Here is a 14,883-nt window from a genome sequence, read left to right as displayed (position 1 = left end):
CAAGGACAGAGCCAAAATGGTCCAATCGATGGCACTGTTCGTAATTAGCAGAGGGACTGACGTGCTCACTGAATAACCCCTGGGAAGAAGCAAATGCTCGTATCCTATGACATACAGCATTGGTGGTCAACCCTTTGGAATATCCAGGAAGCGCTTTGATGTTAATGCTTTATGAGATACTTGTCTCCACATTTCATAAATTTTAAAAATGCAAGTTAAAAATAAAATAAAAAAGCGGGGGACAATAGCACCTTGGGAGTGACTGTTGAAAGTAATCAGAAAACCTGGTGCAAATTTGTAAGAGTATTATCCTTGCGTGTAGAAGGGGAGGCTCATGGGGCCAGTGTACTAGCTAGCAGACAATGGGGACATGATCAAAAAGCTGACTGATAAACATTGCCATTGCAGGGAGAAGTAGGGTTGTTTTAATACAAAATTACACAGTGCAAGTGGAAAAAGAAACCTGTAGACTATAAGGGGAAGTGTTTATGTGGTTCTGGGACTGCACTTTAAAAACAGGTGAAGAACTCATTGTGATACTAACCTTTTTTATTGGTAATCCAGAGTAGTTGTGCTTTTGATTTTTTAACTGTGTGTGTGTGTGTGTGTGTGTGTGTGTGTCTCTGTGTGTGTGTGTGTGCGCGCACACACACACACACACACACACCAAATATAACTTTCACACCCATGAAGCTAAACATAGCCCTGCAGTCATCTACTATGGCCTGGCAGGTACCTGTCAACCCTCAGTCAAAGGCCAAGAGCACAAAACAACAGGTTTACTAAACCCCAGGTGGGTTCACCATACACGGCTGGCAGACTGCATTCATGATGTGCTGGATCACAACTCTGTATGCAATTATATAGAACCTCCCAAAGACCAAATATAAAAATAAGACATCCCGCTTAGGATTTCACACGGCTGGGGGGCACTGCCACTGAGGTTTGAGTGATTGACAGCAAATCTGCAATACTCCCGAGGATGTGCACTGGTTTTTTTGCCCGTCTGTGGATTATCCTTTAGCAACAAATATACTTGTAGAGATCCCTTTCTCTTTATCGAAGGAAGGAATATTTGGACGGAACTTTGGCTTTGAGACACCCTGTATTACACATGAATGTGATTTTGGCACTGCACGCATTATGTAAAAGCTATTATTTAAAGAAACGGACACTACTTGGTGGAATAACAAATGTCTTATTTTTGCATTTGGTCTTTGGGAAGTTCTATAGAATTGCATACAGAGTTGTGATAGCTGTGCTGGATCGCAAGACATGGAGGCCTGGAACAGAATAACTGGCAGTCAGGGTTACTTCGCATGTTACAAGAGTACGTCTTGTATATTACTCCTATTTTCTAAAGGCCCAAGGTGAGTGAGATTATACACATGTGCAGCTGGATCACAGTGTACTAAGGATCAAGGATGCAAGCAAACTTCTTTTAAAAAATGCAGCTCATCTGCATCAGAACTCAATGAACCAAAGGTATATCTGGTGCATTCAAAGACAATGCCTATGCCCAGTAAATATTTTGGACACATGAAAACTGAAAAACAAATGATGTGAAAATTATAACCAAGAGTCTTCATTCTTTTGTACCAACAACAGCATTTGATAGTGGAAGGGGGCAGTGTGATGGCAGTAATTAATTTTTTTTTTTTTAAAAAGAGGGGGAAAACAGTGTTAAAGTTTCTAAATGAATGTCAGTCAGGGTGTTTATTAAACAAACTGAAGCAAAAAAAAATCAGCTTCATTAATTACAGAAGATATGTAAAGTTTGCATTTATACAACACCTTTCATCTCAGCATTCCAAATTGATTTAATTAAATTAATCTTCGCTATAGCAGTGTGGTGCAAGAATAGTATTAGTGTGGAAGCTATAAATGGGCAAAATCCTTTTAAATGTGATCCATATGTACATGGGAAGAGAAAGAATCTCACACCTTCTTGGATCCCCCCCCCCCTTTTTAATAGAAGCATACAAGACTGTACATATTCTGCAATTCCATGCGAGCACAGAAAATCCACAGAAAATGATACTTGGGTGTACATTCCAGCATTCTGAAAAGCTCAGTTTACTTTCTCCACCACCTTCTGGCTAGGAATATGGGCAATGCATGCTAAAGTCAGAGGAGAGCTCAGAAGATGTTTAAATTTTGATGGGGCAGTGTTTCAGTGCTATATAAAGCTAATGTGCCTTTGCCTGAGTAACTGCAGCATAATAATTATGCAGACTGGGGAAAGATGAGGAGATTTGCTTTATTTATATATCGGCACTTCTGTATGAATTACTTTGGCAATCTTGGGGGGGGGGGAGTTGTTTATCCTTTAGTGCAAAGTGCACAAAACCCTATGTACATCATGTCTGACACAAATCTCATGGGCATTACTAACCAAACTGAACACTTGAGTCCAGCACCACAAAGTTGATATGGTAGTATGTCTTAGGCCATGTAAAATGTGTCAAGAATATTAAGGTTTCTAATTTTAAAAAATTAACAGCTGAATTAGGGACCAGCAGAAATTCTCCAAGCAAAAATGGAATGAAGGGACAAAAGGTACTTGTAAATATATACAACCATTTTGAAATGCTGTCTACACCTGAACGACCCTGTTCTCTTTTCCCTAGATCAGTCTTTCCCATCCTGGTGCCCTCCAGCTGTTGTTGGACTCCACCTCCCATCAGCCAGAGCCAGCATGGCCAACGGTCAAGGATGATGGGAGCTGTAGTCCAACAATCTCTGAAGATCACCACGTTGGGGCAAGGTTGGCTAAATTAGCTCTTCAAAATCTGTTTTTTGTTTTCTAAGGCAGGGTTTCTGCTACTCTGGTATGGATATAATTCCTTAACATTTTAAATGTAGAGTTAAAGGGACCCCTGACCATTAGGTCCAGTTGCGGACGACTCTGGGGTTGCGGCGCTCATCTCACTTTACTGGCTGAGGGAGCCAGTGTACAGGTTCCGGGTCATGTGGCCAGCATGACTAAGCCGCTTTCTGCCAAACCAGAGCAACACACGGAAACACCGTTTACCTTCTCGCTGGAGCAGTACCTATTTATCTACTTGCACTTTGACGTGCTTTCGAACTGCTAGGTTGGCAGGAGCAGGGACCGAGAAACGGGAGCTCACCCCGCCGTGGGGATTTGAACCGCCGACCTTCTGATCGGCAAGCCCTAGGCTCTGTGGTTTAGACCACAGCGCCACCCGCGTCCATTTTAAATGTAGGCTGCAATGATATACATACATTCCTGGGAGTGAGCCCCACTGAAAACAATGGAACTTATTCCCAAGTAAACATGCATTGGATCATATTATTATTAAGCGATTATCCTTGTCCATAGCTGTCAACTTTCAGATTTGAAAATAAGGGATCAGCAGCCTCGAAAATAAGGGATCAGCAGCCTCACCTGTACCGGGGACAGTTTACGGGATATCTAACAATTTGGGATAGCAGTGGGAAGCAGCGGGAAACGGCGCTGGAATAAGGGCATTTCCCGCAAAAAAAGGGAAGGTTGACAGCTATGTCCTTGTCGCATGAGGTTACCAGCATTCTACTATTCTTCAAGGAACTGGTTTGTAAATGCCTTCATTCAGCATTGTAACCTTATTTCTGAGTCCATAATTTACCTAAAAATTAGCCATTTAGAATTAACTTTTCAAATGGGCCACCTTAACACAGCAACATTATCTTGTTGATGAAGCAGCCAATCTTTTCCCAGGGTCCTGGCATACTGACTGATACTGTACAAGTAAATATAAATTAGGTTTTAAATAAGCATATGTTTTAGAAAGTTCTGATTGGGTCAGGCTATACTGTTGCCTTATTCCAAGTGATTTGTAATAATTTTTCATTGAATGTAACAACTCATCCTAGATAAAAGCACCCAACTTTTATGGCCCAAATGCCATAAATCTGATAAGGAAGGGAGCTTGGGGTTGGTCTCTGTGGTGATTCGCAAGCCAAACTGGGGGCCACTCACCCACCCAGAGGTCCTAATCCTCAGGACTTTAAAGGACAAAAACTGACCACCCCATCCTACCCCTACACCCAGTGAGCCTCCTAAACTCTTGCATGGTAGCTCCTCTGACGGCATTCATCCAGGACCCTTCTGCAAAAAGAACATAAGAACAGCCATTCTTGGTCATACCCATGCCAACAGCAACCAGTATTAGGTGCTTCAAATATAACCTACCAGAACAGGGCAATTAAAGAGCAAACATCTATCCCTAGACATCCTGGCAAAATTCTCCCCCCTCCCCGCTTTTGTGTCATATTTTAAGACTGATAACCCTATGGCCTGGATCCGTTGAACCTACACGAAAAGTTCTGTGTGCTCTGGGCTTAGGTTTCCTAAAGAGCAGCTCCCCTCCTTTGAAACTGGGGGGAGCGTATTCAAAAGGAACTTGTGACAGGGTATGTTGTTGGGGGGGGGGCGGGAATTCAGGTTAGAATGTTCAGACTAAAGAAGGTGTTTTGATCCTGGCCAACTTCCATTCCTTAAAATTAATCTACGGCTAAAGAATAGTAACATAAGATGAACCAGATGGATCAGGCCAATGGTTCATCTAGGCTACTATCCTGTTCTCACTGTGGCCAACCGGATGCTATGGGGAGCCCAAAAGCAGAACAGCAATCTCCCCATATGTATGTATGTATATACATTATCTATACACACTGGGTTGTATTCAGTGCTGGTCCTACTCAGGGTAGACCCATTGAAGTTAATGAGCATGACTTAGTTTCACTTATTTCAAAGAGCCTACTCTGAGTAGGACTAGCATTGGCTAAAACCCATTACAGTCGTACCTCGGAAGTCAAACGCCTTGCAACTCAAATGTTTTGGCTCCCAAACGCCGCAAACCTGGAAGTGAGTGTTCCGGTTTGCAAACGTTCTTCAGAACCAGAACGTCCAATGCGGCTTCCGATTGTCTGCAGGAGCTTCCTGCAGCCAATCAGAAGCCGCGCCTTGGTTTCTGAACCTTTTGGAAGTTGAACGGACTTCCGGAACGGATTCTGTTCGACTTCCGAGGTATGACTGTATATTGTTTTTTGTAAAAAATAAAGCTAAACTTCCTTCATTCACCTATGAGGCTCTCATCTTGGAAATAATTAGTTTGGTCCTAAAACAGTGGTTCCCAAACTTTCTCCCCCATGGTCCACTTGAAAATTGCCAATGATCTGTCTTTCCAGACCACTTAATGATTTTTTCTGCCTGTTGTAACAATTGTAAGTTTATTTTTATTTTTTATTGTTTGCTCATTGTATACTTTTGTATTACAATTTGAGCTCCATGGAATTCAAATTGCAATACAACATAACAAATAAATGAAGCCATAAAAATACAATGAGAAACCAGCAGGAATTTTTAACGTGACGAATGTGCCATCTTCAATCACAAATTCTCACACAGCACTTCGTTGAAGCTTGTGGACCACTGGCAGCACACGGGCCACAATTTGGAAACCCCTGTTCTAAAACATTCTTTGCTGGAAACCAAAGCTCTTATAGCTACATGAGACTGCAGAAGGGTAATATCTTTCTATCCAGTAAGTAAAAAAAAGCAAGCTGTCCTGAGGCCCCGTGCACAAGCTGCAAGAACGCACTGCAAATAGCAAGATTGCAAGTCAACGTACCAGGAAATGCAAGGTAAAGCCTTGTGGGAAATATACTCACAATCTCATCTCCAGGCAGCCAGTATCCTTCTTGCTCAATACCAGCTTTAGATCCCTTACATCCCACTGTCAAGGTCTCAACAACTAGGCCGTCCTTCACTGCTAAACTAAGCTGGCGTGTGGTCTCTTTGGGGTGCATACCATGAACCCGAGACATATACCTGCAAAGAGAGCAGAAAACAAGTTCTTACAAAAGCATCTTACTTAATGTTTGCATCTACTTTCCGATACGGAGATGTCTAAAACATCCTGAAACACGTTTTAGTTTTTTCTACCCATCATTTCTGCATTTATTAACACTTCCATACTCCGTGTACGCTGTTATCATACATACCAAGGAAGTCCATAATTTTTAGGACTCCCGATTTAGAAAACTCTATTACAACTAACTTAAAAACATTTAAGCTTCCATCAGAAGTAACTATCGTTGCTGGAAACAGCCTACAGCTCCTGGCGTGGTAGGATCTCTTCCTGCAAGAGAGTTTGGTCTTGCTTTTATGGGGAAGGAAAGAACTGTCACATTGCTGTAGAAAGGGAACCGGCAGAAGTCTTCCTTTTCAACTGGCCATTACCCACCAGAGAAGGCAATAATGAGATTACACCTCCTATACCCACCCAGCACTCCATTTGAGACTGAAGATCTACAAACAAAAAAACCTGCCAATGATGTCAATTAGCATAACAACTTTCATTCAAGCCAATGCACAACAGCGCTGAGGGAAAGCTGCCTAACCCTTTTAAGGGGGATGACTATTGGGAGAATGCAAAGGAAACCTCCAGCTCATCATGGGCTGGCCAGCAATTTGGGAGCATGAATGGAAAAGCATCAAAGCAGAATCAAAGCTTGCCAAATCCCTGGTAACACGTGGTAAATGTATCATGGGAACTGGCAGAAAAGAAAAATATCCGAGTCTAGTATTATTGTCAAGGGAACATATGCACAGTGACTGTGCAGATTTAGACAACTGGAGAGCTGCCCCCTTTACATTCCTCTAAAAGCAGAGGACTGGGGTGAGGGATCCTGTTGTTTACTCTGATTTGCTAATTCCTCATTGCAGCCTCTTCGTACTCTAGTCTTGTATGGATGCCTGATTATCGTCTTCCAAAGCAACTACTCTATTCCCAATTTAAGAAAGGAAAGTGAAATGTCAGAGGACAACAAAAGAGGTTTAAAGACGCTCTCAAGGCAAATCTATTTTAAAAAATGCAGTATAAGAACAGATCATTGGGAAATACTGGCCTGTGAGCACTCCAATTGGGGAATAGCCTCTACCAAAGGCATCTTGGACTTTGAAGAAGCACAAACTCCGGACAAAAGAGAGAAATGAGCTAAGAGGAAGGCACATTTGGCATATCCTCACCATGATCGACTACTGCACAGAAACCTATGTCCCCACTGCGGAAGGACGTGTGGATCCAGAATTGGCCTCCACAGTCACTTACAGACATATTGTTAAGACCATATTCATGAAAGACAATTTTACTTGGCTATGCATGATCACCAAAGAAGAAGAGTCTTGGACAATTTGATTGCATGTAGAAATTATATCAATAATATCTTCTTTTAACTGAATGGTAAGACAATGCTAAATGAGAGAACCTGCTTCTGCTTCTTTCTTTTAAAGGGCTCGCTCTCTCTTTCCACACAAGTGCACATGTGGCTATTCCATGCTTTCACATAGTAAATTACACACACACGCGCGCGCGCAAAACCACACTGGATATAACAGGTTGTTTTGGTGGTGATGGATACTATATGTAATAAGCTCCTATGACAGGTAACCTAGAACAGCGTTTCCCAAACTTGGGTCTCCAGCTGTTTTGGGACTATAACTCCCATCATCCCTACTTAGTAGGACCAGTGGTCACGGATTACGAGAACTGTAGTCCAAAAACAGCTGAAGACCCAAGTTTGGGAAGCTACTTTCTTTACAAAAGCTTCAAGAGAATTAGGTTGTACTGCAGTATTAAGAATAAAAGGACATTTCTGAATGGCTGACAACATAACAAGGGAAGTAACCAAACCAAACCAAACCTACTGGGCTTGAGTTTACCAGGGAGGAAGCAATGGAAAGCTGAAATGGAGATGAATTGAATTTGGAAATCCATGATTCCAAGTCTTAGAATTTTAGTGCATGTATTGTCATGGCTATGTATAGCCAACAAAGCAGGTATAAAAGCACTGATTTAGTGTAGGTATCAATGCAATTTTTATTTTGTTTTGAATTTATTTTTTTTAAAAAACCACCTTACAGATGTTCAGTTTCCTGCCAGAGAAACTTCAATGCAGAAGAAGAAATAATAATTCCAGAAGTATACAGACAGAATAAAATAAGATGGCAGGCAAGTGCTACTGAAGAAAACAGCGTAAAACACCAGTACAGTTTTGTTTTTAGAAAAGGAAAGTAACCTTTCAGGAGACTCTGAAGTGGTGGTGTAATTTAGCATGAGAAAACGTCCAATTGCTCTCCTGGTACTCAAATAAGAACCAAGTAAAATGGTGCTGGCTCCAACCCCTGGCCTTAAGCAGCAGAGACCTGTCAGCCAATGGACTGGAGCCAGAAGGCTGTCTGTTTATGCCGACGTTCTAGAACTTTCTGCATGTCCGCCATTTTTTAGTCGCCCTCCTCTGCTGCCTCTCTCATTGAGTGATTGCAAAGAGGCCATGGAAGAGGGGGAAGCAGAAATCTTAAAGACGCTAGAGTGACAGTCCTGGATATTATCAAAGTAAAGGAAGGAGAAAACTCCCGCGCATGTTAGTTACTAACACAAGGAGTTGGCTTCTGCTGCTAATAGGGCGCAAGAAACCATCTTGCACGGCAGGCAGAGATAAAGCAACCCCTCGTAGCTGTTCTCTTGAAAGATCTGATTATCCTTACCTTGGAGGAAGGGAGCTGAGGCAACTTATTTGCGTTCAGCCTCTGGTCAACAGATTGGGAAGCATTTTACACTCCTTAGGCTGTTTTCCAGTCAGGCAGGAGGAGGAAAGCAAATATGTTTGCAGATGGGTAAGTACATGGCAGAGAAACAAAGTTAATTCCCCTAAGACACCGAACCAGCCTTTAAGCGGCCAGGAGGCTGAAACAACCCGTCTGCACTGCAACTTCTCAGGCAGGGGAAGTTAATGCTAATCTCCACTAGCTAAAATAAAGACCTGTCTGCTGAAATAAAGAGGTTCTTCCTGATAATCTGCTTGTTAGATTCCTGATCTGGCCAGATGAGGCTGTCTGCCCACAGGGCACAGAAGGGAGAGAGAGAAAGAGGGAGGGAGAGGGAAAGAAACTTAGGTCACAGCTCAGTAGACTGGTATTTATAGCTCAGGCTTCTCAGGATTTACTCATCTACAAACAGAGAATACAAAACCCATTTAGATTACTACAAGGTTGCGCAGCAGGAATCCTGCGCAAGAGAACAAGCTCACTCTAAATGCTACGATATAAACAAGCAACTCTACCTATTCCTTTTGGTTTAAATAGCACCTAACGCACTCAGTTTCTTACCAATATGGGGGGGGGGAAGCCCCCTCAAGTTTCAAAACTCTTAAAAATGCAAACTCATTTGAATTACGAGTAATGCCGACCTGTCAAGAAGATCTGTATAAATACGAATGCTGAAGGTGCCAGCTATTGTTTTTACCATTTAAATTTCATTACGCATATGGCTATATTATTTATTGATTGTATTTTTATACGGGAGAATACAAAAGGAATAAAACCACTGAGATGTATGTCTCTGACACTCCCCAAAACAGTCTCATCTGGCTGAACCTCACCACAATCCACTTGTGGTGTCACTTTTATTCCCGTTACACAAAAAGAGGAAGCGAAGCTGAAATCCTTTTGAACATTTTGGCGGCTCTGCACTTTCAGTGAACTCATGCAGGGCAGAAGGTATCCTTGCGGCAGCAAGATCTCACTCTCACTGCCTGCAAGTTGAATCATACACTTGGTGCATGCAATAGAAACTTTGCAGATATGAAACATACTGCACACAGAGTTGAGCTACATTCACTGAATGCACAAGGCCTCCTCACCTCATTAATATCTCTAAGAGGCTTTAGTGACTTGCTATCCAAGGGCATCAATACAGACTCACGATGGGAGCTAACATATGAATCCACTAGTTTTCAGGTTACAGGAAAAAATGTGGGCCCCCCCAAAAAAGTTCTATCTTCAAATAAACATCATAACAAGTCCTTTCAAACTGTACACAACCGCACGAGGGCAAGGTACACACAGAGTGCTGCTCTGGAAATATTATACTTTTTTGCTACTATTTTGTTTGCATTGGTGGAAATTTTTGTTTATTTACTGCAATTTTTTATACAGCTCACCTTTCAGAATATGAATCCTACCAAGGTGGTTTTTACAAGCAATATTCAATTACATATTTTAAAAACTACAACAAAGATATTAAATATAAAAGGCAAGCTTTCAAACTTGTACAAACAAGACTTCTCTAGCCTCGGAAGCTTAAATTCTATTTCAGCCAAAAGAAAAATGTTCTATTTTATTTCATCCGGTTACCTCTTACATTTAAAAGACGCAAGGGACCATTCCCAGTCCAGTCACTATCATACAGTTAATCAGTTCACATGCCTAAAATCAGCTGGACTACATTTAACATTTAATTATGGTTAATGCAAATGAGCAGCAGGTTGGTGAGCCCTGATCAAAAGTCCATGCTTTGCTACTCCTATTGTGTGGTCTGAGCCACGCTTGTGGTTTGCTTGTTTCCTAGGAGCAAACCATGAGTGGTAAGCCAAGAACAAACCTTGTCTACCACACAATGTTAAGAGAGAAACATGCCAAGAGCTCTGGTCTGGGCAACACAGCAAGCCTAGGCTCGCGGTTCGCTGCAGGCAAGGGTACTTTTGAAAAGTGTGCCCTAGCGTTCTGTTCATTCAAGTGAAACGACGGTTAAAAATTAACTATGGTTTAACGTGACACGAGAGCCTACGCCACTGCACGGAATCCTTAAAAATAGCTAATTTACTTAAAAATACAAGGCTTCATATGCATGGCCTTGGATAGAGAGATGCACAGCAGATGGAATTACACTGAAATCTGCCTGACATTTCCGCAGAAGCTGTTGACAGACCTAAGAGGTGATCCTGTTTGTTCACGCTTTAAATACCTCAGGCAACATGCAACCTCATATAATGCTTATTATCTGGTCAGTTCTGTCAGAAGTAATGATTTTAATGCAGATAAGGCGGGCTTGTTCCAGCAATTAAATTCACTGTACATTCACACTCAAACATGCCATTAACTTACAGCTCAGGCGGTTAGACTGAATATCCCACCTACACAAGCCACGAAAGCAGTTGTGCCGCTGAACTCCCCCCTTCTGCCCATATTTTCCATAATTTGGAGCAGCTGCTTCTTACAGATCCTTCATTTCTCTTATTTTGCACCACTACAGAAATGGGGACCAGGCACATGGAACAGTTGTAGCACCTAGAATTTCTGTCATTTACTCAAAATGCTTCTGTTCTTGCAGGCTTTTGGCCTGCTGGATTGAAAGTTCATTGACTGCCTAATTGATTTAAAGTATTTATATTCCACTCCTCATAATATACTGGTGTGTGTGTGTGTGTGTGTGTGTGTATATATATATATATATATATATATATATATATATATATATCCCAGATAAGCTACAATGTAACTTAAAACAAAATAATAGCATATAAATAAAAATAAAAATACAATAAATGATACGTAAATAAACAACATAACTAGCGCAATACTATACAGTGGTACCTCAGGTTACATACGCTTCAGGTTACATATGCTTCAGGTTACAGAACCCGCTAACCCTGAAATAGTGCTTCAGGTTAAGAATTTTGCTTCAGGATGAGAACAGAAATTGTGCTCCGGTGGCACGGCAGCAGCAGGAGACTCCATTAGCTAAAGTGATGCTTCAGGTTAAGAACGGTTTCAGGTTAAGAACGGACCTCCGGAATGAATTAAGTACTTAACCCGAGGTACCAGTGTACTTAAAATGTCAATTAAAACAGCAAAGGAAAAACCTCAATTTCAGTATTTTGAAATATAGCATCCTAGCAAGGCAATTTTATAGGGACAAACCAATTTAAATGCATGAAAGAACAAAAAATTATTTACTTATGGTGGAAATATAACCAAGTGCAAGAATTCTGGACTACAGTAAAGCAAGAGGCAGGTGGAGTTCTCCAACACCTTTGGACCCCATCCTTTGCTTACTGAATTACGTGAAAGTAAACCCTGCAGCAGTAGCAAAGGTGAGACAATCCTTGGGCAAAGTAGCTTGTAAACTGGGCCTATAGACTGCAATTCCCCAAGCAGCTGTTCCATAGAAGCTGGAGAAGCTTTCGTGAGAGTACTACAAAATTAAATGTTTGGGGATGATAGTTATGGCAGCCGTGCAAAACGAGAATAAACTATACATGTACAGACAAAATAGGTGCACATTTTAATTTACAATAAAAAAACAGTGTTACAAGAACAGAAAGCCAGTGTTTCTTGTGCCAAAAGCAACAAGCCACAAGAATATCAATTTCATGCAGCTCACCTTAATGGTGAAGGAATGAACAGTATGAATAGGGGTTTGTTTTTAAAAACGCCAGAAGAAAAGACAGCATCTTATTTTTGCCTCTGTAAATGAAAGGGCTTTTGATCGGTTTAAAGCTGATTTCAACAAGGGGCTTCCCTTAACATCGTAACTGCTAATTTATTCCTGCTATCATCCTCAAGGGGAAAAAATGCATTTTTTACTCTGCCAGCTGACCCTCTGGGTTTTGTTTGTCATGGAGTTGAAAGGTCAACAGATACGGCATGCAGTCTGCTGCCCATTACTGGGGAACTACTCAGGTCTCTTGGAGTAATAATTTCTCACCCCTGAGACACACCTTTAGTCAATGGTACAAAACCAAAACAGTTTTAACACTGGACTGGTTCAGGTCTCACATGAAGGCACAATTTGCATGACAACAGCAACTCACAATGAACCTTGAGTATGCAATGCTTACCCTCTCCTCTTGAATGAGCCTGTGAAGAAGAGTTTATCAGCTTTTGATTCCAGGTTAGATTAACCATAGCTTGGTGTGTCATCCAAACTGACAAGCTGTGGTGAAGGTTAACCATGGTTTATTTGAAACTAGCAAACTTCAAATAATGGATTATGAAGCTGGCTTGTTTAAACAAACCTTAAGTCAACATGAGCCACAGTTTAGGGTTCAGGCAGTGTGCTAACTATAATTAATGCCTTATTCAAGGTTGTGTTTACTTGGTCTACAGATCATAAACATATAATTTATCAGAGAGCGGAAATGAAAGTTTCAATCTCCTTTTCACGGTTATACTGGATGAATGGGAGATTGTGGGAACCTGAGCCTTCTCTGAGGATTATTCTCATCAAGCTAAACTTTAGTTTGACATCTGAATGCAGCAACCCTTATTATAGATAAGCTTTCCATGAATCCAGCTCTGCTTTCCTGACTACCAAAATGATGTGTTGTCTTAATTAGTTCCTGCTTTTTTCTCAATTAGTTACTGTTTTCGTTAGTCTGTTTTAGATCCACCGGTACTTAGGATCAAATTTCGTGATCTCAGAAGTGCTGTTCAAACAACAAATGCAGACCCTTTCACTGGAACTTTTAAGAACAACACATTTGGGAATATGTAAGCCAATACAACAACAAAAAAGCACAATCCACCAACCAATTTTACAGTGCAAACCCCCCTGAAATGAGACATGCAAGTTTCAAGGCTAATGAAATCTATCCAGCACTGAAACAAGACAGCAAATATATTGAGACATATCCAACGAATGTGCCCCGCCAATGCAAAGATTTAAGCGTGTGCAACAGAATCGCTCCTCTTCTTCTCCCGACCCTCCCCCAATCTTATCCGGAGAGTTGGAGAACCCAAGATTAGAGTTGGCGCTTGCAGGGTGGAAATTTTCCACGTGCAAGCATAAATCCTTGAGCTGATGGGACACGTTAATTGGATACGGCCCATTATCCCACCCTCCTTTCCTCTGGTAGCTGGATGGAACGCAACCATCATTTAGAGGACTCTACGTAGACAAAACTATGAAAAGATGCCAGCCAAATGCAATATGAAAAGGGGAAATAGATATTATGAGAAAATCTACCAAGTTTATTATTTATCAAAATATTTATATACCGCTATGTTATAAAATTGTATCAAAGCAGCAATAAAACATAAAACCATACCAAAAAAAGTATCTTAAAAAGTGAAAAGCAGACACCAAATTGTTACATTTCAGCAAAAAAAGAAAAACATTTTTTTTTAACAATGTAGCTTATCTAAACCTGAATGCAAGGTTAATGATAAATTCAAGTGTAATCTTTCCTTAATGATGGTAATGGCTTATTATTTTTTGTTTATGTTAGTATTAATCTGTTATGACATGAAGTATGCTAGAGGGATTTGGATTTTCATCAAGGTCAACCACATTAGAAAATGAAAGACAGTAAAAAAAAGGGGGGGTCTGAATTCGAACAAGACATACCCTGTAAACAAGGCCATTTACACATATCAGCAAATCAGCCCCAAACTGGCCTGCTGTTGCATTTTCTGCGCTTATTATGCAATATGCAAAATTAAAGTACTGGTTAGAAATTCAAGGAATGCAATAGCATTATTCACCAACCATCTCCCTGCTCCATCCATGTAAAACTTGAGGAAACTTTCAAATGGCCTTTCTTAAATAGTGCTTTCATATTTTGCGAGATCTCTCGCAAATTGCTATTTTGTTCCCATCTCATTACACTGCTTCCCTCGGCCTATCTGTTTGGCCTACTTAATACTCAGACTTGCTGAATCAGCATTCCTACAAAAATGTCCCTCCACAAGGCAGACACTCTCCTCTTCCAAAGGAAAAGCCCAGACAGTAAACAGAAAGAACCAGGTGTATAGTGCAGTCTGTAATCTAGCAGCTGGTAAAATTCATTTTTTAAAAATAAAATAAGCTGGGTATTTTTTTTATTAAAAAAATCTCATTCAATCTAGTTTGATGTACACAGTAGCGATGCTCAGTTTATAACTCTCCAGAAATCCTAACTCAACTTACCTGGGAGTAAGTCCCCAAACTGAATTTGGTGGGACTTACTTCTGGTTACGACTGTGCTGCAAACCGAGAAGCCGTCAGGTTTATACACCTTTTCTGCAATTACTGCACTTGGTGGTTTACCGCCCGA

The 14,883-nt window shown here is 41.0% G+C and overlaps 1 protein-coding gene and 2 long non-coding RNA genes across 14 annotated transcripts in view; all 3 read right to left on the bottom strand.

Annotated features, from left to right (window-relative positions):
• LOC308459224 overlaps positions 1 to 14,883 on the bottom strand; it is a 300,770-nt gene that overhangs the window by 62,413 nt on the left and 223,474 nt on the right. The gene's annotated exons all lie outside the window — the stretch shown is intronic.
• Positions 1 to 14,883, bottom strand: part of ZMYND11 (zinc finger MYND-type containing 11) — a 102,413-nt gene that overhangs the window by 35,131 nt on the left and 52,399 nt on the right. For all 12 annotated transcript variants that reach the window (XM_080974104.1, XM_080974099.1, XM_080974095.1 and 9 more), the window contains one exon: positions 5,677 to 5,836. In XM_080974104.1, the coding sequence (XP_080830230.1) occupies positions 5,677 to 5,832 (156 nt within the window). In that variant the 5' untranslated portion in view covers positions 5,833 to 5,836. The remainder of the gene's footprint in view (positions 1 to 5,676; positions 5,837 to 14,883) is intronic.
• Positions 1,966 to 5,670, bottom strand: LOC308459215. Its single transcript, XR_013977908.1, has 2 exons — positions 2,581 to 5,670; positions 1,966 to 2,377 (listed from the first exon to the last, which is right to left on the bottom strand). It is a non-coding gene; the product is annotated as an uncharacterized lncRNA (long non-coding RNA).

The sequence above is a fragment of the Podarcis pityusensis genome, assembly GCF_964106645.2.
Source record: "Podarcis pityusensis genome assembly, chromosome: 12".
In the NCBI taxonomy this organism is placed as follows: Eukaryota; Metazoa; Chordata; class Lepidosauria; order Squamata; family Lacertidae; genus Podarcis; species Podarcis pityusensis.
The sequence above is the reverse complement of the archived record's forward strand: the minus strand, read 5'-3'. Positions and strand labels throughout refer to the sequence as shown.